The 22047-nt window shown below is 51.3% G+C and overlaps 1 protein-coding gene across 1 annotated transcript; it reads left to right on the plus strand.

Annotated features, from left to right (window-relative positions):
- The first annotated feature begins 1940 nt into the window (after positions 1 to 1940).
- LOC119040077 (pancreatic lipase-related protein 2-like) lies at positions 1941 to 20367 on the plus strand. Its single transcript, XM_053668527.1, has 13 exons — positions 1941 to 1954; positions 2246 to 2294; positions 4104 to 4258; positions 5421 to 5546; positions 7652 to 7786; positions 8435 to 8546; positions 9440 to 9559; positions 10826 to 10945; positions 14028 to 14146; positions 14604 to 14733; positions 16380 to 16491; positions 17560 to 17727; positions 20068 to 20367. Exons 2-13 carry the CDS (start codon positions 2246 to 2248, stop codon positions 20129 to 20131), a joined length of 1410 nt encoding a protein of 469 aa, XP_053524502.1. The 5' UTR covers positions 1941 to 1954; the 3' UTR covers positions 20132 to 20367.
- Positions 20368 to 22047: the final 1680 nt, after the last annotated feature.

Below are 22047 nucleotides of genomic sequence, written 5' to 3' on the forward strand. Positions count from 1 at the left end.
AAACACACTACCACTACTCTGTCCCTACCTAGGTCAAAGTTATCCCCCAAGGCTCCGCCTAAATGTCATATCCACCAAGAAGCCCTCCTCAGGGCCAGAGTGGGACCAGATCTTCCTTTACATTCCTATCACATTCCTTACTTGTCTCCCCCGGAACCTGTCTCGGTTGGTAATTATATTTCCGTGATCGGTTGTTTAGACCTTGCCTTGGTGGAAGGACCAAGGTTTGTAGACTCATTTCTGTGACACTGGCACTCAGCACTGACACATGTAACAGCGTGGGTGAATCTCAAAGGCCTGTCGCGTGAAAGAAGCAGGACACCAAGGAGCACATGCCGCAGGACCCCGTATCTCTGCCCTAGAGTGATGGGCACCGCTGGCCCCGTGTCTCGGGTCTAGGGCTCCCATTTGGCCTAATGCCGCCGTTACGTCCTCCTCAGTGGGGTCCTTTATGTGCCTTTGACTCCATCCCCAGCTGCTGGACACCTCTGGGGGCAGCAGGGTGACAACATTAGGCTTGGGTATTCAGGTGTAGGTGACCCCATTCAGGCTTCCTCGTCCCTTTACCATTCCCAGAAACCTTGACGAGGCCATTTGTCTATCATTGAAACCCTCAGGAAATTGCTGGCGACTGGAGTGTGCCTGGGACTGATCAGAGTGTGGGGGTGGGGAATGAGTGGCAGCTGGAACCGAGCTGCCAGTGGGAGTTGACACAGGTGTGGCCCCTTTGGAAAAGTGTTCACACCCCAGGACCCAGGCCGTTCCACTCCTGGGGACAAACTGAGCAAAGGAGTGCACGTGTCTACCAAACACTTGTACTAGACTAGAACGTTCCTAGCAGCATCACTCGTAATAGTCCCAGATGAAACAGAGCCCACGTGGGTAAACCAGCTGTGATGCCTTCGCACAGAAACACATCAGCACGGCCCAGCAGTGAGGAGGAAGCCACTACCGACACAAGCAACAACACGATGAACCTCAAAAACCTGACTAATAATTCCATTGATAGGCAATTCTAGAACAGACCAAACTAATCTATGGTGCAAGATACCAGAGCACTGTTATGGGGTGGGGGAGGGGTTAGAGGAACCATGAGAGAGACTTCTGGATGCTGGGGATGTGTTCTGTCTTGACCTGGAGCCTATGGAAAAGAGTACACATTCGTCCAAGCTCATTGAACTGCACTGGCGTTTAATAAGGTCCACGCACTCTGGCGTGCCTAAAGTACCTGTTGGAAAAATGGCCCAGCGGCAGCTGGCAGTTCAGAACCCAGGCTCGCCCTCCTCCCTGCACAAAAAAAAAAAAAAAAAAAAAAAAAAAAGACCCCACCCACCTCCACCTCCGTATCTCCCAGCCAAGGTCCAGTCGAGGCAGCTCAGACATGCTCTGAAAGCAGACTATTTTTTTCTAAACAAAGCTATATTCCAACGGTGTTGGTTCTATTCTCTCTCGGGCAACAGGGCTGCCTTTGTTTTTACTCTCCGGGTGGTTCTTTGGAGGGCTGCTCTCCACCCGCCCCGCCCCTAAAGTTCAGGGGACGTGTGTGTCGTCTCAAACAGGCGCATCCTGGGGGCAGCACGGTCTGCAAACGGCCCATTGCTGCCTGTAACGTCGGGCCACGAGGTGGGCTCGCGTGTCTGAATGGGTTTGGAACAGGGGGCTTGGTGCTTCCCTGTCGTCACCTGTGGAATGTGATCTTTCGACAGCTGAATCTGTATATTCACATTAGCAGGGGCCTTTCCTACCCCCAAAGTCCGTTTTTCTTTCCCCAAATAGCACTTTGTAAATGGCCCCGCTCCCGGGCTGAGCTGGCTGTATGTGTTTATGATAACCTCGGGTCAAAGCACACTTATCTCTCCTCCGTGTCCTTTCCTCTAAGGAGTCCAAAGGATAAAGCCTGGTTATAAAAGGCCTCGGCCAGCCCGTGGGCTGGGTGGAGCCCCAACATCGCAAGGTAACTCATGGCTCTGGGCAGGCAGGGAGTGTGGCAGGAACGCGGCTGCCCACAGGTGGGGAAGCCACTGCACCGGGAGACCCTGAGTCTGGGGTTCTGCAGAGGTGCTGCCCCTCTCCCCGTGTGTGGGGAGGGCCTCAGCCCCAGTGTCCCGGCCTCCGGGGACAGCCCAACAGGGCCCCGGCACTGAGCTTGTTTCCCTCACCAACCCCGGTATGCTCCGGGCCACCTGCCCTGTCTGGGCTCAGTGGCCGTCCTCACTGTCTGTGTGTCTGTGTTCTCCTCGTGCAGATGCTGCTCTCCTGGTCCATCGGCCTCCTCCTGCTGGCCACAGTCAGAGGTGAGGATGTTGTCACTGTCCCTTTGGGGAGACAGCGACTGTGCCTGGGCTGGCCTTTGGGTGAGGCAGTTAGAGGCATCGTCATCATGACTATCATAATAGTTAATGGCGTGAGCATTATCTCAAGAAAAACACAATCACCGCCGTTCAGAGCGTTGATGCTGCGGCAGACACAGGACAATACTTCGCTCATCTACCTCCTCCGCCTGCCCTAACGGTGGGCATCCCCCACAGGTCACTCCCGGGCGCTTTCCTCATCCTTCTTTTCCTCGGGGCTGCCCCTTTGCCCGGCCTCTGCCCCATCCCACCCCTCAGTGTCCAGGCAGCGCCCGCGCCAGGGCCGCCCACCATGCCTCAGACTCACTTGTCCAGGCTTTGGCTCCGCTCCTTACCGCCATCTCCCCACCTTTCCCTCCGTGTCCGCTGTCATCCAGGATTACAACACTTGTTACCTGTAAGGTCCGCCACCCCTGCCCTGCCCACTCCGATCCCCACCTCTCCCAGGCTCCCCCTGTCTCCGAGCCACCTATACCTGGCTTCCCAAAACACCTTCATGGAGTGCAAGTCCCCACCCTACTCACCAGCACGGCACCCTCCAGCACCTTCCCACTATCCACCTAACAGCCCAGGTGCCTGGACCTGGCCTTCAAGCCCCTGCATTTGTCAGTCAAGGTCATCACGATTCCTTCCCTGTTAGATTCCCCATCATTTAGGGCAGGGCTTGTACCCAATCTGTCTTAGTGCCTCCTCCGTGTTTAGTAAACTTCCCAATTAAATGTCCCTGGTTCAAGTCCCGACACTACCATGGGCTGTGATCTTGGGCAGCTTACTCTATCTCTCTGTGCCTTGGCTTTTCCATCTGTAAAATGGAAGTAATTCCTCATTCATGGGCAGCTTGGAGACTTAAACAGGAAAATACTGGTAAAGCACCAGTGGGGTATCTGGCACAGAGTAAACAAGTGTTAACTATGACCAGTTTTTGAGCAAATGACCAACATATGGCACCATCAGTTTAGGAGGTGAGGAAGCCCAAGAGAGAGGACCCATTGAAATCCTCCAGGTTGGACCATGTCCCCCTGCGGTGACCACTTCCTGTGAAAATGTTTGTGCTATATACTAGAGAAAGGACCCTCGGGCGTAGATGTGGTTACTGGGAGTTGTCTATTGCAAGTTTTGCGCCCCTACCACAGACAAAACGAGGCAGAAATAAACCATCCCTGGTCTTGAGAAATTTCCCTCTTCAGAAAACAACAGGGAAAACCTGAAATGACAGAGAATGACTTGGGGGACAATGTGAGTGAAAGGATGACGTGAAGACATGCGAACTGGACCATGGCCATGAACGGCTGCACGTGGGCTGTGCCGGGCTCAGTGTAGATGTCAGGGCACATTAGGCAGCGACACAGGGACTAATAAATACTCGATGCCAGATGAAGACATGCAAGGGCCATCGGGGCTTCCCGGAAGAGGCAGTTTGAAGGTAGAAGATTCCCAGGGGCTCCCGGCCATTCCCCCACCGTCCTGGCGGTAAGGCTTAAGCCTCATTAAATGTGAGGTTTCCAGCCCCCTTCCCCAGACCCTCTGACTCAGAATCTCTGAGGGAGGGGCTGGGAATGTGTACCTGGGGCACACACATTCACCTCCAGCCACCGAGTGATTCGTGTCCCCATGGAACTTGGGGACACTGACAGCAAGGGAAGGATGAGTACTGGCCCTGGCCGCACCATGACACGTTGTCTTGGAGGGCTGAGGTGACAAGGCCCCTTTCCGGAACCTCACAGTGTCTGCGTGTTGCTCTTCGTGCCCCAGGAAAGGACATCTGCTACACACCTTTCGGCTGCTTCTCCGACGAGCAGCCGTGGACTGGGACCATTCAGCGGCCCTTGAAGTTATTCCCCTGGCCCCCCAAGGACATCGACGCCCAGTTTCTTCTGTTCACAAATGAGAATCCGAACAACTTCCAAGTAAGAGCGGTCAGGAAGCGACTGCGGGGTGGGGGTGGGGGCACCCGCCCTGGAGCCCTGACGCAGCTGTCTAGAGAGCATGGGGTGTTCCAGGTGGCGTCCCGTCCCCAGTGTCTGCCACCTGGCTCTCAGGATCAGGACCCCCGATGAGGTCTATGGCTGCACAACCCAGAAACTCACACGTCCCCCACTGTGTGCTCGGAACTTCCTGATCCTGGGAGGAAGGGGGTATGGGCAGCACTTATCCAGGAGAAAAATCCAGGCTTGGTGGGTCTGTCTTCTTCCTGCACTTGGCAGTGGAAGGGGAGAAGCCGCTTGGGGAATGTGGGGGCGGGGGGATGTAAATCCTTCCTGAGGAGCTAGAAGACAGGTGGAGGAGAGCGGACATTTAACCACAAAAGTGAAAAGGTAGGGACCCAGGGAGTAACTTTTAGTCCCCAGAAGGCCTGCCAGGTCGGCACAGGACAGGCTTCCTCCGGGTGCTCAGAAGTGACCTGGCTGGCGAAGGGGCCTGAGCAGACCCCTGACATGTAGGCGTCAGTTCTTAGGTCCTTCAGGCTCTCGACTCTCCTCACAGCTCCACCGAGTGGGGCTCCCTCCCCAGGGGCCCTGCACTTTTTCTGCCCTGGGGGCCTCTTCCACCATAAGGGCCCCTTCTCAGGACAATGTGTTACCTGCACAACATAAAATACATTGGATTACAAAGAAACCAACTGTATTAAAAGATGGGTATCGGAACATTAAAAAAGATATCTATGTGATAGTCATATATGTGCTGCTTTATTATTATCTCACTAAATAACAAGATCTAGGGGGTTGAAGTAGTGACTACTATTCCTTAAAATAGTAAAGAAAATACATGATTTTTAAGATGTCTGCAACAACCATAACGTGACATGAAAATATCTGGCTTTTATTTGCAACAATGTTGCTATGACAACTGTGCCTTGTTTTCCAATTTTATAATTAGCAGAAGTGCTAGAAAGTCCGTGAACTTGGACTTTCTGAATTTCATCCTTGAACCCCCGGTTGGGCACTCATGTTTTAACCCCCCAACTTCATGGGAGCTGAACCTGTGAGCTCAGTCTTGCTAGAAATGGCTCTAACAGGTCTATGGCTTGGAAAGGCCAACATCCAAATCCCTTTTCTCTACTTTAACCAGCGGATCTCCCCCACGGACCTAGCCACCATCGAGGCTTCCAACTTCCGACTGGACCGGAAGACGCGCTTCATCATCCACGGCTTCATAGACAAGGGGGAGGAGAGCTGGCTGCTGGACATGTGCCAGGTAGGGGCCCACCCGCCTCACCTGGCCACTCCCTGTGAGACCGGCACCCAGCACACGGGCTCCAACGTGGCAGCTTCATTCCCCTGAGACTGGGGAAGGAGACACTCCAGGGACAGACAGACCCTTCCTTAAAACCCCAAGGAAACCCTGGGTTCTCAGAACCATCCATTGTCAAGTTCTCCCAACCTACCGACTTCTAGCCAGCCATCGCCTCTTGAGGCTGAAGAGACCCAGAGTCCAAGCAAAAAACCCCAGAAGCCCTGACTGCGTGGCTCAGTTGGTGGAAGCAAACCACGCACCAAAAATGTTGCAGGTTTGATTCCCTGTCAGGGCAGATACCTAAGTTGCAGACTTGATCCCTGGTTGGGGCACATTGGAGAAGCAGCTGATTGAAGTTTCTCTCTCCCATTGGTCTCTCTTTCTCTTCCCCGCCTCTCAAATTCCTCCCTTCCCCTCTCTCTAAAATCAATAAACATACACTCAGGTGAAGATTTAATTAGAAAGTTCCAGAAGTGGAGACTACAAATTCCCTGGCATTTGTATCCGGTGGTGTATAGAAACCTCTATAGGACATTAAAAAAAAAAAAAAAAAACCTTTAACTTTACCCTCTGAAGTCCTGCTACCCCACAGAACTTTCTGTGACAGTAGAACTGTTTTATGCTTTCACTGTCCAGATCAGGGGCCACTGGCCACCTGTGTGCTTAGTGAGCACTTGAAATGTGCCAAGTGTGACCAAAGAACTCAATTTTAAATTTCATTAACTGTAATTAATTTTAAATAGCCACAGGTGGCCACGGTATTGCACAGTGTAGTTCTAAGTTATCACAAATATTACTAATGAATTATTATGCATAACGTATTGCACAGTGTAGTTCTAAAGTTATCACGAATATTACTAATGAATTATTATTCATAACGTCCACTTCCGGAGGACTTACGATGAGCTGAACACCGATAATCAGCGTCAGTCTTTGTCCCATCTAATTCTCCCAGCAAATTTGTGAGGAAGGTAAATTTGATCGTCCCCATTTCCTAGAGGGGGAGACTGAGGCAGGAAAAGTTCAGTACTCGCCCAGAGTTGAATCCAGAGCTGGAACGCAACACCAGGTCTTCTGTCTGTAAGACGCCACAATCCATGTGTCCAGAGTTCCTCTGTGGGAGGTGCCCGTGGGCGTGACTTTAAGCTTAGTCTGCATTGGGGTAGACCTCAGGCAGCTTCTTTCCACGGCTCCTCTATTCCTCTTGATGTTAGGGTGTTCACACATGTCCCCCCCTCCCAGTCCCAGAAGGCAGCCGTGTCAACCTGGAGCTGGGAGAGCCAGGGAAACGTGGTCAGTCACACGGCCCTGGCCTCCAGCCAACCCCTCCCTGCCTCAGTCCAAGCTGCAGTCTGGGCCATCCCCAAGTGAACACAGGATCTCAGAGGCCCTTTCGGACATTTATTTGGTCCCCCCAGGGGACCAGTGTCTGTGCTTGGGCAGCAAACTGTGGTCCCACCACAGAACGTAAAAGGGACCTGCATCCAGGAGTGGTGCAGCCTACCGCAGTCTAAATTTTATCTCGTCCCTCAGGGCCTTATACCTCCCTCCTGCATTTCTGGGAACATGCAAGCAGCTCCCCTGTGGCTTCAACTACCTAGTTCAAGAGTTAGCCAATTTCCTATAAAGGTCCGGGCGGTAAATCTGTTAGCATCGGCAGGTCATAAGGTCAGCTCTGCAGTAGTTGAGAAACAGAGATGGAGCCTATGTAAACAGATGGGTGTGGCTGTGTTCCAATAAAACTTTATTCATAGGAGCAGGCAGGTTTGGCCCTCTGGTAATAGTTTGCTAAGCCCTGATCTACTATTGACTTGGCTGTGTCAATAATGGCGTGGGAGACCTTAGACGAGTCCCGTCCTCCATTCCAGGGTTCGGGGCCCACGACAGTTCTGTTGGGGGTAAGAGACCCAGGTCCTAGTGACTCCATGAGGGTGAGGAGAAGTGGGGGGACTAATATTAAGGCTCTGACACCAACCAGGTGCTTGATGGGTGTGCAACCCATCTCCGGAGTGTGCAACCTGTGCCTTTTAACACATTGGTTTCTCCCTCTTGTTTTCGTTCCCCAGACAATGTTTAAAGTGGAGGAGGTGAACTGCATCTGCGTGGATTGGAGACGTGGGGCCAGGACAATATACACCCAAGCCGTGCACAACATTCGAGTTGTGGGGGCGGAGATAGCTTTCTTAGTACAAGGACTGTCGGTAAAACCCTGCCTGGGCCGCATCCGGTGGGGGAGGGGCAGAGAGGGGGCCGGCAAGCTCCGGGGGTGCAGCCGAGGGCAGCCTGGGGACTGGTGGGCAGGGGCTGGGCCCCGAAGCCTGGAAGCACAGAGGGGCTTTTCCTAAAACGAAGCTGCAACCTTCCGCCCTCCCTCTCAGTTTCCCGCTTTGAAACCATCTTTCCTTGCGGGCTAGTGTGGGGATTCTAAAAGCAGGCTGGGCTGTCCAACATTTCTCAGTTCATAAGATGAGTCCTCATCCTCGGATGAGGGAAAGCCCCTGCCAGGCTCCTGGAAGGAGCACCCCAGAGCAGACAGGCCCAAACCCTGCGGGGAGGGGAGGAAGGCCCGCGGTGGGTGCGGATGGAAGCGGGCAGCGCTCCGCCCAGGCGGCCTGCAGTTGACTCGATGGCCGCTGGTCAGCACTGTTGGCCAGCGCACGGGCCAGTGCACCAGCCGGCGCCGGGGGACCCGGAAACTGCGTCAGCCCGGGGCAAAGGTCGCGCTGTCCTAGGTGGTCCTGGAGCCCCTGTGGTTCCTCTGGAGACCTGCCCCCATCCCCATTCCCTGAGCCCGTGTTCATCCCCGCCATAGCCTTGGGGACCTGACCTGACACATCATCCTTCCACAGACCGAGATGGGTTACAGCCTCGAGAACGTGCACCTCATCGGCCACAGCCTGGGCGCGCATGCAGCAGCGGAGGCGGGCAGGAGGCTGGGAGGCCTCGTGGGCAGGATCACAGGTAGGGGACACACGGGTCCTGCAGCCTGCGGGTGGTGGAAGCCCAGACATTTGCACTTCCCATGGCCAAGGGCGCCCCTACTGGTCCTACTGGTCCTCTGATTTTAGAAACTGCCCGCCAAGTAAAATATAATTGTCCATATATTTTCATGTGAATTACAAAATACATGTATATGATTGTAAGTGAAAACACGCTTACAAAAAAGAAGATATAACTAGCACCTGAAACCCTTGACTTCAGGATTATTATTGCTAGAGTGTGGCAGACTTTTAAAAAGCGAAATGTTTTTTTCCTTTTTAACACAAATACTTCCTGATTGTCTTTGCTGTGTCAAACACAAGCAGAAAATCGAAGTGCCTAGCTTCAATTTTCCGAGCCCTGCCTTAGAAGGCACTCAGAAAGTACTGAGAATGAATGAATGAATGAATCAGTAGGCAAAATGAAGGCACACAAGAATTAGCCAAGTTGGTATGTAACTGTGCAGTTTAATGAATGTCCTCTTTGCTCTGGGCACCGTACTAGGCATTGGGTGAAAGATAAGGGGATTAACAGTTGTGTTTAAGGAGAATTTTTCTGTTTGCAAAGTTCTTTCTCTTACCCCTTTGCATGGGGTTTCCACGATGACCCTGTGAGGTAGGTTGCTGTTATTCCCACTTCCTGGATGAGGAAACTGAAGCTCAGGGAGGACAGACGTTTGAACTTGAGCAAACCTGGGCTAGAATGTAGGTCACTGCGTCCTGCGTACCCTGCTCCTTCCACCCTCTGCTTCTCTTTGAAGATGAGCTGGCACAGCCCTGCTTCAGGCAGAAATCCTCATGGATTCTGTGGGTACAGGGGTTAGAACCTGCTTTGTCATAGAATATGGCCTCACTGTGCACCCCCCCCTGCTTCAGGACTGGACCCAGCAGAGCCATGCTTCCAGGGCACGCCCGAGGAAGTCCGGCTGGACGCATCTGACGCCATGTTTGTAGACGTGATCCACACAGATTCTTCGCCCTTCGTCCCTTTCCTAGGTGAGTGCCCTGCTCCACCTCTCGGTGACCTGGGTGTAACTGGTGAGAGTAGGTCCAGGGCCCCCCCCCACACACCACCCCCCACACATACATTGCAGGGGTGGTGTGCAAAATGGTTCACTACAGGAATAGCCCAGACACTGGCCAGTTAGAGTGGGTGCCAGCCACAAGTGAACAGCCAGTGCCAGGCCAGTGTGGCCACAGATGGACCCCACCCCCCCAAAAAAACCCACTTCTCTAGCCTATGGAAGCTTGTTGCTCAGTCTTCAAACCCCGTGCCCTTCCTGGCCTGCCACTATCCAGAGTGGCAGGTGTATGTATTGCTGATGCCTGACCTGTACTTGCAAAATGCAAAGTTAACCTTGGAATGTTTTGCTTACTTCTTTTGTGAAAGCTTTCGTAATAGTCTGTGTTGTTGGAGATTCAATATATTCCTTTATTTAATTCTTCTAAAACCAAACAAGTGGATTGTTTTTTTTTTAGTTTAAATAAATTAAAATTTTAAAATAACTGAATGAAATGATGTAAAGAATAAATAATAAATAAAATCAGTGTTCTTTTTTTTCTATATAACTATTTTTTTATATAACCGGTCATGAAATATGCCAATAAAGGATATGTTTTTAATAATGACAATTATTACCATGAGCTGCCTCCAACATTTTGTGCACAGTAGCTCATTAACCATAGTAACAACCCTGAAAAGTGAGCATTATTACTATTTCCTAGCTGAGGAAACCGAGACTCAGAAAGCTTCAGTAATTACCCAAGATCCCGGCGTGTGTAAGTAGGACCTGGATGTGGTCACAGGTCTGTGTGACCTGTGTGTGCACCCAGCCATTGTGCGGGGCCCTCAGCATAACAGTGGAGTGTGGTGTGGTCTCAACACAACACTGTAACTAGAAATCAAACTTTTTAAATGAATAAGGTCATAGAAATTGTACCAGTCCCGATACATGTCTGCTGATGCATAATGGCATCAGGGTGTATCAGAATTCTCCAGGGCCTCCCACACAGACAGACAGACAGACAGACAGAGACACATACAGATGTACATGTACGCATGCTCCCTTCCTCTGCTCCCTCCTTGTCTTCCCAAGCGCTCATCTTTGAGAATGGTCAGCAAAGCCAGCCAGGGCAGCTAAGCCGAGGCGGGGATTCGTGAACACTCTCGCACTGGATGGAAGGAGTTGGACAACCTCTGGGGCCGTGGCCTCACCTTGGGACCACTTTCCACTCTGCTCACCTCTGCTTCCGATGTTTCAGGTTTGGGAATGAGCCAAAAGGTGGGCCATCTGGATTTCTATCCAAATGGAGGAAAGCAAATGCCTGGATGTCAGAAAAACATCCTTTCCACCATCATTGATATAAATGGACTATGGGAAGGTATGTACACTCGAAAAGCAAGACAGCAGCTGCTCTGCTCGGGGAGAAAAGCAGAATGCGTGGGCTGGCCCTCGTAGTACCGAGTTCACCACGCCTGCAGGGTACTCATTCCCTCCCAGGCGTTTTCAGAACAGTGCCCTGAGATCGTTCCTCTGCCTACCCCCATTTTACAGATGAAGAAACTGGATCAGAAAAGTTACAAAACTTGCCCAAGGCCACCTTACTTTGAAGCCCAATTCCTGGTTGCAAAGCCTCGACCTCATATCCCAGCCTGTGTCACCACCCCCCTTACCTGGAGGCGGAGACATGAGCTGAACAGGCACACTGGCAAACACCCAGCCCCAGCCTTGCGCCCCCTCCCCCAGCCTGCCTGTACTGCTTGCTTCTTGAAGGGTACAGGCAAAGACTTAGCAGGCTTTGATTTTCTCACCCTTGGCTGCTGTCAGGTGCTAGGACTGGAAATGGACGGAGCTGGTAAGAAGACCAAGTGGGGATGTGCTCTGTGGGGTCAGGAAGCGCAGGCATGGAGCGGGGGGCCTGGCCATCTGGGGCCGACAAGCCTCGTGTATGTTGGTGTCAGAAACATCCGAACCTGTAGAAAATTTTTATGAGTTTATTTGAGCCAAACTGATGAAAATTGCTGGGAAGGAAAGTCTCAAGGGACTGAGAAAATGCTCTGGAGAAGGGCAGTTTTGCAGCTCATTTTATACATTGGAATCAAAGAAGGGGACCTAAGGGGGTTACATGAAACCTGCTGGTAGATTCAGGGGGAGAGAGAAAGCAAACTGGAAAAACTGTGGAATCAGATAAAAAGTAAAACAGAGAAGCACATCCTTCTTTTACACTGGTGGGTACAGAATAGTTGATGATCAGCGGTTACAGCAAACAGGGGTGGTATTTGGGGAGCAGGATAACAGTGAAGGGTTCTGTGGTCTGGGGCTCTGGTGGTGGGGGATGCTCTGAAGGGCCTAGAAAAGATTATTCTGGCATTTTAAAGGCACGTTACCCTACATAAAAAAAGAAAATAGGTTCAGTGAAGGTAAAGAGTGACCTTCGTGCAGGAAGCTACAGGCCTGGGCCGCGACTACCACCCGTGCTTTTAGTAAGGAAGTTTTATGTTCAGACCATCCCAGGTGGTAGCTTTTGGTCTCTGAGTTTGTAAGGCCACCATGCAAGTCTCCCCTGGGCTTGTCAGGGGTAATAGACGGCCCCTGTGTCGTCACAGGTGTGTCTCCATGTATCCGAGAGAGCAGGCTCCGTCCCCCTAATTTCAGGTGACTTACAGCACCATCTCCATTAGCTGCCCTAGCCTGGCCTTTGCTCTGTTCCTGTTGCCTCTCCCGTGAGCCCCGACTTCATCTCCTTCCTGAAAATGGGGGCTTTGAGTCTGTGGTCATTTCATCTGAGCATTTGATGTTCTGAGCTGGGCATTTCCCAAAGCCAGGGCCTGTGTCCTGTGCATCCCAGACACCCCAGAACCCTGCTCAGGGTTTGACCAAAAGGAAGAACCCAGTGCAGTTCATTCCACTGAGCTGAGCGGCCTTCGTGGCCTTTTAATATCCCATGTGCTGAATGTGAAAGAGTCGAGTCTATAAAGCCGCAGCCAGCATCCGCCAGCTGTGAGTGGCGCCTTTGACCTCCTCTCCACTCAGCGCCAGGTAACTCCGGGGAGGACATGGCTGCTCCACCCCCCGAAGGAACACCAGAGTCACAATGAAGGCTGCCCCCTCCCAGAAGTGACTGAACAGGGCACACATAATAGAAAGGAGCCCAGGTTTAATTAAAGAGGCAATTTAGCATGAACAAGCCCGTGCACACTGGAGTGCGCCTCTATTGTGTGGGCCTCCCAGTCACCCGGTGCTGGGCGCCGAGGAACAATGAAATCCCCTTGCTCCTCTATTAGGGGATCCCTGGGCAGCAATTTTGGATGAAAGAAACAATTAAGTTTGAAATAGGTTGTGTCGTCTGGTAATGAGCATTGGTGTGGGGCACTAACCTGCTTGGCTGGAAGTCGCTGGGCCGTGGGCAGGCTGGGCCTCGGGCTGTGGTGAGCTAATCCCCCGGCACAAAGGGCACCTGTCTTTTCTCCGTGGGTGGTGGATGAAGCCCACCAGACCCCCCAGATGTGGTCCCCAGGTATGTCTGAGGTCACTGTGGGTCACGCCATGGGAAGTTCTGTACCAAGTAGCTGGAGAGACAAAACAAATGATTTTGCGAACAAGAGGACTTTGATTTAAAGAAAAAGATAGTAAATAAAATGCAGTGGAAGAGTGGCCAGATGGCCATGGTGACCTCGGTCCCCAGCGCATTTTGACCTTGTGCCTGGAATAGTGAGGAGGAGGAATTTTTCAGCCCGAGGCCGCAGACACAAAAAGGCTGGGTTCCTGTAAGAGGCCTGTCCGGTGAGGTCCAGAGTTCTCCAACTGTGGCCCTTGGGCAGAACGCCACCTCCCATAGCTGCGGTTGGCCTTTATGGTGACAGGTTAGTAAATGGGAATGCATTGCAATCATTGAAGCATGAACAATTTTTATGTGAGAGTCAAGATGCTGGCTTCTGATGAAAGATTGGAAGACCAAGCAATCCGGGCCCTAACATTTGACAATGGCTGCCCTGCGGAAGAGTCCTTTTTAAAGCGATTGATGTTCTTTCTCTCCTTCTCTCTTTCCTCTCTCTCTCTATTTTTTCACCCCACCTCACCCTCATGCCCCTAGCCCTCATCGTTCATTTATGTCCAATGCCCGGCCCCTGGAGGCTTGGACAAACATGCCTTGTTAGAACTTGTCACTGCTCAGCCATTGCCCCAGCCCGAGTAGGTCCCCCTCAGCAAATGCAAGCATGGGGGGGGGGGGGGGGGGCGTAAAGCGACTCTAGCCAAACACCAGTGTTAAACGAGTCCCCAAATTTCCTGCTTGTCCCTAAGTATGTCGAAGTCAATGATAGAAACTTTAAATGGTGACCCAAGCATTCGGGAGTGCTGAGGCTCACCTGTGAGACGTGGTGGCAATTTCTTACTCAGTCAGAATGGGTCAAGCTTCACACGTGAAAGGCCTTTGTGAGCTCTGGTGGCTTTTCCTTCCTCAGGAACCCGAGACTTTGCAGCTTGCAATCACCTGAGAAGCTACAAGTACTACGCAAGCAGCATCCTCAACCCCAGTGGCTTCCTGGGCTACCCGTGTGCGTCCTACACGGAGTTTGAGGAGGTGGGTCACCCCAGGCACCTGGAGACGGTGTTGCTGGTGGCTCTGTCGTTGTCGGTTTTGTCCTTGTGCCTTGGAACAGCACAGAGTTGTAACTGCACGACTGATAAGAGCAGCTCCTGATAATGCTGAGGCTTGCTCATTCCTTCCAGGGGCAGGGCGGGCGGGAGGTGGACGGCACAGCCTTGCCTGGGCTGGGCTGTCCCCAGACCCTCCACTGTTCCTTCTGAAAAATTCTCGAAGGGTGCATGGGTGGCATGGGAAAGATGAATACGTGTGTGCAGTCATCAGTGGGTGGAGGGTAGAATGGATAGATGAATGGAAAGATGGTTAGGTAGATGAGAGAATCGGTGAGGGATGGAGGGTTGGGGGTGGATGGGAAGAGGAACTAATCCATTGAGTAACTGAGTGGGTAGGTTAAAGGCCAGCGGCTCACAGACAAATTATTTTTTTCCACTAGAGCAACTGTTTCCCTTGTCCAGTCGGAGGATGCCCCAAAATGGGGCACTACGCTGACCAGTTTCAGGGGAAAACCAGAGCTGTGGGACAGACGTTTTTCCTGAACACAGGAGAGAGTGGTAACTTCACTAGTAAGTTTCTGTTTTGCCCATTTAAAATTTGCAAATACATTTAAAGTTGCAAATAATGTTAAAAGGTGGATCAACCTTATTCATTAGGACCCTTGATAGCAACAGAGAGAAACCCCACTCTAACCTGCTTATGCTAGAATAGAAGGACAGTACAGTGGAAGGGCAGTAGAATGGCACTTGTCTGGGGTCTCACGTTCTCCCCTGTAACCAATAATCCTGATCAGTGGAAGAGGTGCAGTGAGTGGCCCAGCCTGGGTCCCATGTCCCCCCACCCCTGTGTCAACCCTGTGTAATTGATACACAGCCAAATATTATACGTAGCCATTTAAAAAAGGAGATAAGAAACCTCTCAGGCATGTTAAGTGACAAAGCAAATAGCAAAACAACATGTAATGTGCCAGGGATGAGCAAGGGTCCCCGCAGGAAATGGCACTCACCCAGGTGGTTTGTATGAAGAGACCTCACTGAAGCACCTGCTTTTGGAGGTGTGGACAGGGGTAAGGGAACAGACCAGAGATGCCAAGGCTCCCAGAATCCAGTGGCCACGGGGCCCCTGGAATGGAGTGGCATCGGAGAGGAAGCCAGTTACTGCCGGGCACCTGGCACTGGAACAAGGAGGGTGCAGAGGAGCAAATGCCTTCATCTCCCTCCTCCTGCCTCTGCCCTCCTGTGTAAACCTCTCATGAACCAAACCCAACAGAAAGCCTGTGGCGTGGGTTCCAGGTGAGGTTAACCTTCTGGAGCCACAGGACGGGACAGAGAAGGGCCGTGAATTGTCTGGTGTGGGATGGGTGGAGAGAATAGAGGATAACAGTGCGTGCTATTGACGGAAGGGGGAGAAGCCTATAGTTTTATATATTCATATAAGCGTGTGTAAATGCTCATAGGAAGCTCTAGATTGGGGAATCGCAACCTTGGCTCTGTTGACATTGGAGATTGGATAATTTGTTATTGGGGATGGGGGGGGGCTGTCCTGTGCACTGTAGTATGTTCAAAAAATCCATGGCCTCTACCAGAGAGACGCCAGTAGCCCCCACCCACCCACCCACCCCACTCCCCTGGTGCGACAATGGACAATGTCTCCAGACAGAGCCAGATGTCCTTCTTGAGAAGCAAAGTTGCCCCTGGACTTACTAAGTGTAGAGACCAGACTGGTGACTTCCGGGAAGCACCTGAGATGGAGGGCAGGTGGATGGGGGGTTGATGAAGCCTTCCTTTTGTTATTTCTTTAATTGATCTGGGTGGGTTTCCATGGAGAATATGTCCATTGCATGGCAAAATGACAAAAATAAAAACAGAGAACAGTAAGCGATGTATCCAAATGTTGGAGCCCCAGACACCCCCTCTCCCGGGGACCTGGCTGGCGTGGTCACGTGCAGCACAGGCCCACGGGCAGAGCAGCCCGCCGCACGGCTGAACTGGCAAGAGACCATGCTGGACCGTGACACTTATATCCCCGAGTCCCTCACGCCGGCCCGGAATCCCAATTCCTGGGGCCCCGGCTTCACTGAAGGTAACCATTCGTCACATTGCCCCCTTGCTCACACTCCCAGGGATTCAGAGCTGGGAATGACAGTGCCTCCCTAGGGTCACTTTTTCCAATAGGATGAGTCCATCGAACGGGTTGCATTCCTTTCTTTGCACAGCTTGGAGATACAAGGTCTCAGTCACACTGGCTGGGAAAAAGAAAGTGAGTGGCTACATCAGGATTGCTCTCTACGGAAGTAACGGAAACTCAAAGCAATATGAGATTTTCAAGTAAGTTTGATAGTAAAGCGAAACGGCCATGTTTTCCCCAACAGGTTATTTGTAAAATACTGGACATAAACTGCTTTATAAATCCAGCCACCTATTCTGCAGAGCCATGGAGTCCTGGAATGTCAGAGCCAGAAGGAAGTCTCAGCATCTAGTTCAGTCACGCCAGATGAGAAAAGTGATGCCCAGAGAGGAAGAACTCACTATCTTTTAAAAATGTTTATTTACTGATTTTCAGAGAGGAAGGAAGGAGAGAGAGAAACATTGATTTGTTGGTCTCCTTATTTTATGCATTCATTGGTTGGTTCTTACATGTACCTGGCTGGGGATCGAACCTGCAACCTTGCTGTATCAAGATGGTGCTCTAACCAAGTGAGCTACTCAGCCAGGGCCAGAGTTCGCTATGTTAAATGCTGACTCCTTTTGACTGTCAATCGTTGCTTCCTTCCTGCTTGGGTTTCGGGAACATCACATTCTCCTTAGACAAGGCTCATTTATAAGGCAACTCCTTCCTGTCCAACACACACCTCCTCACACTGCACGTGAGTCTGGGGCCAGCGTCTTGTCGCCGAGACTGCCTCAGCACCTAGCTTTTGCTGGGCGTGTGAGCTGCTCAGTAAAAATGTCTTGGATGAATGCTTAACTGTGCTGTAAAATGAGATTCTGCTTTTGCACTAACTTTACATAATAACTCTCATGTTAAGTTAGAGTTCTTTGACAACTTCCTGTGCTCCATGTGAGATGCCTACAATGACCTCTGCTGAACCAAAGGCATCTCCAAACATAAGACGTAAGGAGTCCTGCGGTGAACTTAGAGAGTTAATACCCCACCCCAAATATTCGACTTCACTCTGGGTACCAATTAAAACCGTGGAAACAAGTAGAATCTCGTATTTCTCAAAGGTGTGTTCTCCACAAATACATTTGCGTGTTAGCAGTCCCTGGGTGTGATGAAGTCATTGACGGTATTTGCAAAAACCCAGCAGCCAGTGTTTGGAGAAATGGTAGGTGGCTGACATTGCAGGTGTGCGTCTCTCCAGCTGATGGAACGTTCTGTGTCTCTGCTTTCAGAGGGTCCCTCAAACCGGATGCCAGCCATGCACGTGACATTGATGTGAACCTCAATGTTGGAAAAATCCAGAAGGTGAAGTTCCTCTGGAACAACCACGTGATAAATATCTTCCAGCCCAAACTGGGGGCTTCGCAGGTCACAGTGCAATGTGGCGAAGACGGGACTGAGTGCGTATCTTTTTCTCCCACCTAAGTCTCGTTTCTGTATTCACGTGTCTGTCCATCCACACAGACATACATGCACACGTTGAATCGCCCAGCCGCCCTTCTGTGCGTCCATCTCCCCAGGCATTCATTCGTCCCTTTCTGCCCTTCCACTTAACCACCTACCTGTCCACTTATCCCTCCAGCCATTCATCTACCCAACTACTCATCTCAGCTCTCCATCTGGCTACCTGATTTACTTTGAAAAGTCAGGTATCATTTTCTTAGAGTCAAATTCAGGTGAGCAGGAGGAGCAAGGCATCAGTTCTAAGGCGTCGATGGGAGCAACAGGGAAATGTAAGGCTGTTTTCCTTGCACAGTAAGGAAACCACCTGGGCGGGAGTGGTAGGAAAGCTCTGAGTTAACATCAGTCGGGGTGCGTTTATTAATACAGGTTGTGTGGTTTGGAGACTCTGGCGTGGCAGGAGTATAGAATAGACTGTGTTCAGATCCGGCTCAGCATGGCAAGCTCTTCTCTTTCTGACGGAAGACAATCTCACTTGGCAAGAGCTGGGAAAGAACATAACAGTGTTTAAAATGCGGAAAGAAAGGCTATGAAAGGCTACCTCAAAGGAAGATAAGAGAAAATAATGGGATGTTAGCATTGGAAGGAAACTTAGGGATTCCCTTTTGAATGCTCTCACTTTAAGATGAGGCGAGTGAGATTCAGAGAGTCAAGTGACTTGTCTAAGGCCACATAGGAAAACTAGGGGGAAGAATATTGGACTTCAAATTGTTTTCAAAAACACGCCAAGCTCTTGCTCAGCTGCATGACCGAATGCTGCTGACTGTACACGGTCCTGTTGCTTATTCCCTGGCGGGTCGTTGGCAGGATCAGATGTCACCGAGGCTGTGCCATTACTGTGTAGACTCCAGAGCAGAGCTTGAGGCACGAGGCACAGCCGGGACTTGACCCCAGTCCTCTGACCTCCAATGCAGCCCTCTTCCCACTGTGACCATCCAGCCCGCACAGCTGGCCCGGTGTTGAGGAGCCCGAGAGGCCTGGCTGTGGACTGTACTGTGCGACCCCACTGTCTCTAGGTGGGGGTGAGGGTGGAGTTACTGTTTTCACATGCAGCACAGCTTCCACGCTGTCTGTCCCAAACACCAAAGTCTTCCCCCCAGAAGAGGGCTTCCTGGTCAAGGAGCTGCTTCTGAAGCTGAGCCCTGAGGGAGGCTTGCTTGGCTAACCACCCCCTTGCAGCCAAAGGCGCCTGCAAGAAAAGGAGGGGTCAGAGTGCCCTGCATCTCACAGCTGGTTGGCTGCCCCATCTGAGAGGCTCCGCCCTCCTCAGGAGTGGCATCCCTTTGTGAGCATTCCCCACCCCTGCCCCAGCATATTTATTGAGATATATTTTTTATTCCACTTGTTTAAAGTGGGTACTTTGGTGACTTTTAGTATATTTACAGTGTTGTGTAATTGCTTCTACAGTCAATTTTAGAGCATTCCATTGCCTCCTCACCCCAAATCCCACGCCCATCAGCCAGCACCCCATAATCCCCCATCCCTTTTCTCCAACTCCAAGCAACCTGTTTTCTGTCCCTGTAGCTTTATTTTCCTGTTCTGGACACTTCATATAATGGAGTCACATGATGTGTCGTCCTTCCTGACTGGCTTCTTTCACATAGCAGGATATTTACCAGATTCATCTGTGTTGTATCATGTATCAGTCCTTTCTATTGATTCTCTAATAATATTCTATATATGGCTATACCACATTTTATTTACCCATTTTCCAGTTGACGGACATTGGGGTTGTTTCCACCCTGGGGCTGTTGTGAATAATGCCGCTGCAAACCTTCATGTTTACTTTTTTGTGTGGATGTTATGTCCTCAGTTTTCTTGGGTGTGTGCCCAGGAGCAGAATTGCTAGGTTATGTAATTAGAAGCACTGCCCAGCTGTTTTCCCAAGCAGCTGCCATGCTTTCCACGCCCAGAAGCAGTATCTGAAAATGCTGCAGGATTTTAACTCTCGGGAAAGTACCCTCTGGACAGGCTGAGGCGCCCCTGGCCTCTGAGTTCATGGCCAGGCCCAAAGCTGCAGGCTCCCTGGAGACCCCTTTGGTTTTGTAAATCCTTAGTGTGACGCAGCTCATTCACGCTGTTGTTAACGGGCCATGGGAGGGGAGGGAGTTCCTTAAGGGGTTTTGCTTAGTGAGAATCATGTGGACTCTGCCTGGTGCCACAGAGCCTTTGGGTTAAAAAGATCTGAATTCCAGGGGTTGGCTAAATGCCGTTTACCTGTCTGAGGTCACATTTCTCCAAGCTGATGAGCCTCACCCTGAACATGTTCCCCTCCGCAGGTATCGTTTCTGTAGTGGGGACACCGTGAAAGAAGACGTTTTACAGTCTCTTTACCCTTGTTAACAATGCCCTCGCCCTGGCTGCTGTGGCGCCATGGATTGAGCGCCATCCTGCGGACCAAAGGGCACATGCCTGGGCTGTGGAGCCAGGTCCCCAGTAGGGGGCGCATGAGAGGCAACCACACACTGATGTTTCTCTTCCTCTCTTTCTCCCTCCCTTCCTCTGTCTAAAAATAAATAAGATCCTTAAAAAAAAAAAAAAGTGGTTTAAAAAAAGTTCAGTGCCCCCTGTATCTTCATGCTAATAAATGTTTCATGCCTTTGAGTTGACACTGAGGGTTGACACTGAGTTTGACATGCTCCGTGAGCTGGAGTCACATTCGGGAGTGATTTTGGGGACTGGAGCCCAGGGGCCTGCAGGCGATGGCTGGAACCTCCCACAGCTGTCCCTTGCCACAACCTCCCTCAGGACACTCTGTGCGGCCTGTTCAAATGCGGACCAGGAAGTTCTGTCCTGTCTGAACAGCTCATCATTACCTCCTCGTGTTGCCCGCTCAGCTTGTAGCGTCCTGGGGAAGGGAGCCAACCCCGCAGGAGAGCAGCCGGTGGGGCGTGCACACCTCTGAGCCCTCGTTGTTGTTTACGTTGCACCGGCCTGCGCTGTGGAGGAAGAGTGGCTTAAAAACGAAGTTAATACACACACACGGCACAAAACGCTGTGTGTGTATTAAAACAAAATGATCCAGAAGGGCATTCTCACACAGGGTTCGTCATCTTCCGTCCTGGCCCCCAAGTCCCTCCGTTCCCTCTCCCAGGGACAACTTGAGTTTTTCCCAGATATATTCTACACACGCGTATCTATCTCACACACCCCAGCCCCACCCCACCCCTTTTTAAACAAACGGTAGCCTGCAACATACACTGTCCTCACCCTGCTTTTCACACCATCAGCAAACTGGATATTATTCTCTAGTCGTACAGAAAGAGCTTCTTCATTCTGCAGAGGGCTTCGCAGATGCCATTGCGGGGTGCAGGGGCTGCGCTCGTCCCTGCTGATGGGCATAAAAGTGGTCTCCCGTGCTTTCCTAGTGCAGATATGCATGCATCGAATGTCTTTTTAGGGTACATGTGGAATGGGGGCCACCCAGCCTGGCCTCCGCCCAAGCATAGCTTCCCACGAACCCCAGCCAGCCTGCCCCCTCGTTCCTGGGGGCCCAGTGAGCAAGTGGCTGGTGCCGGGTAGAGAGAGAGTCACTTTCGGGGCTGGAGGAGGGTGGAGGAGGGTTTGCCTGCTGGGCAGGGGTGGGAGCATTCCCTGTTTAATTCCTAGAATCCAGAAATGGCTCCATTTAGCAATTCTGTGAAAGGCGCCGTGACAGCTGCGGCTGGTGCCAGAGGAGGAGGGGTGGGAGGGTGACTCACCCACTGAGATTCCGAGAACGAGGGCAGGAGGAGCTCCCCTCCCTTCCCAGGGCGCCTCTCCTGCCTAGCAGGATGAAGAGCTGGAGCTCAGCACATTGGGATTTTTCTCTCATTCTCCTTTTTATCTCGTGTTTTCTAAAATTCTTTTTTTCTAAAGTGCTGTGTGGGCATTTAAAATCTTGGCCTGGTGCAGTGAAATAGGTCCTCATCTGAGAATTCCAAGCCTTCCGAGATCTCGATAAAACTGCCTGTTATACAATGGAGGTTCTCAGCCCTGGCTGCCTGATAGCATCGAGTGGGGCCCAGCTTTCAAAGAAACCCTCACATCCAGACTGTACCCTGGACCAGTCAGAATTTTGTCGGGGGAGGTGGGGCAGGGCCCAGCACCAGTATTTTTTAGAAATCCATGGGAGGTATACAGTCAGGGTTGAGAACCAACGTGTGTGTTTCTTTCTAAGAGTTTAAATGATGCTTTCTTTTTTAAAAAAATATATTTTATTGATTATGCCATTACAGTTGTTCCATTTTCCCCCTTCATTCCCCTCCACCCTGTACACC

Source organism: Artibeus jamaicensis, unplaced genomic scaffold, assembly GCF_021234435.1.
Source record: "Artibeus jamaicensis isolate MK-2021 breed Jamaican fruit bat unplaced genomic scaffold, CSHL_Jam_final contig_490, whole genome shotgun sequence".
Lineage (NCBI taxonomy): Eukaryota > Metazoa > Chordata > Mammalia > Chiroptera > Phyllostomidae > Artibeus > Artibeus jamaicensis.

Bases quoted from the DNA above. Each gene is read 5' to 3' on its own strand.
- LOC119040077 (XM_053668527.1), top strand. From the start codon at position 2,246: ATGCTGCTCTCCTGGTCCATCGGCCTCCTCCTGCTGGCCACAGTCAGA. The intron at 14,734-16,379 runs GTAAGTTTCTGT...TTCTTTGCACAG, and splicing joins AGAGAGTGGTAACTTCACTA to CTTGGAGATACAAGGTCTCA. The intron at 17,728-20,067 runs GTGCGTATCTTT...TCCCCTCCGCAG, and splicing joins TGTGGCGAAGACGGGACTGA to GTATCGTTTCTGTAGTGGGG.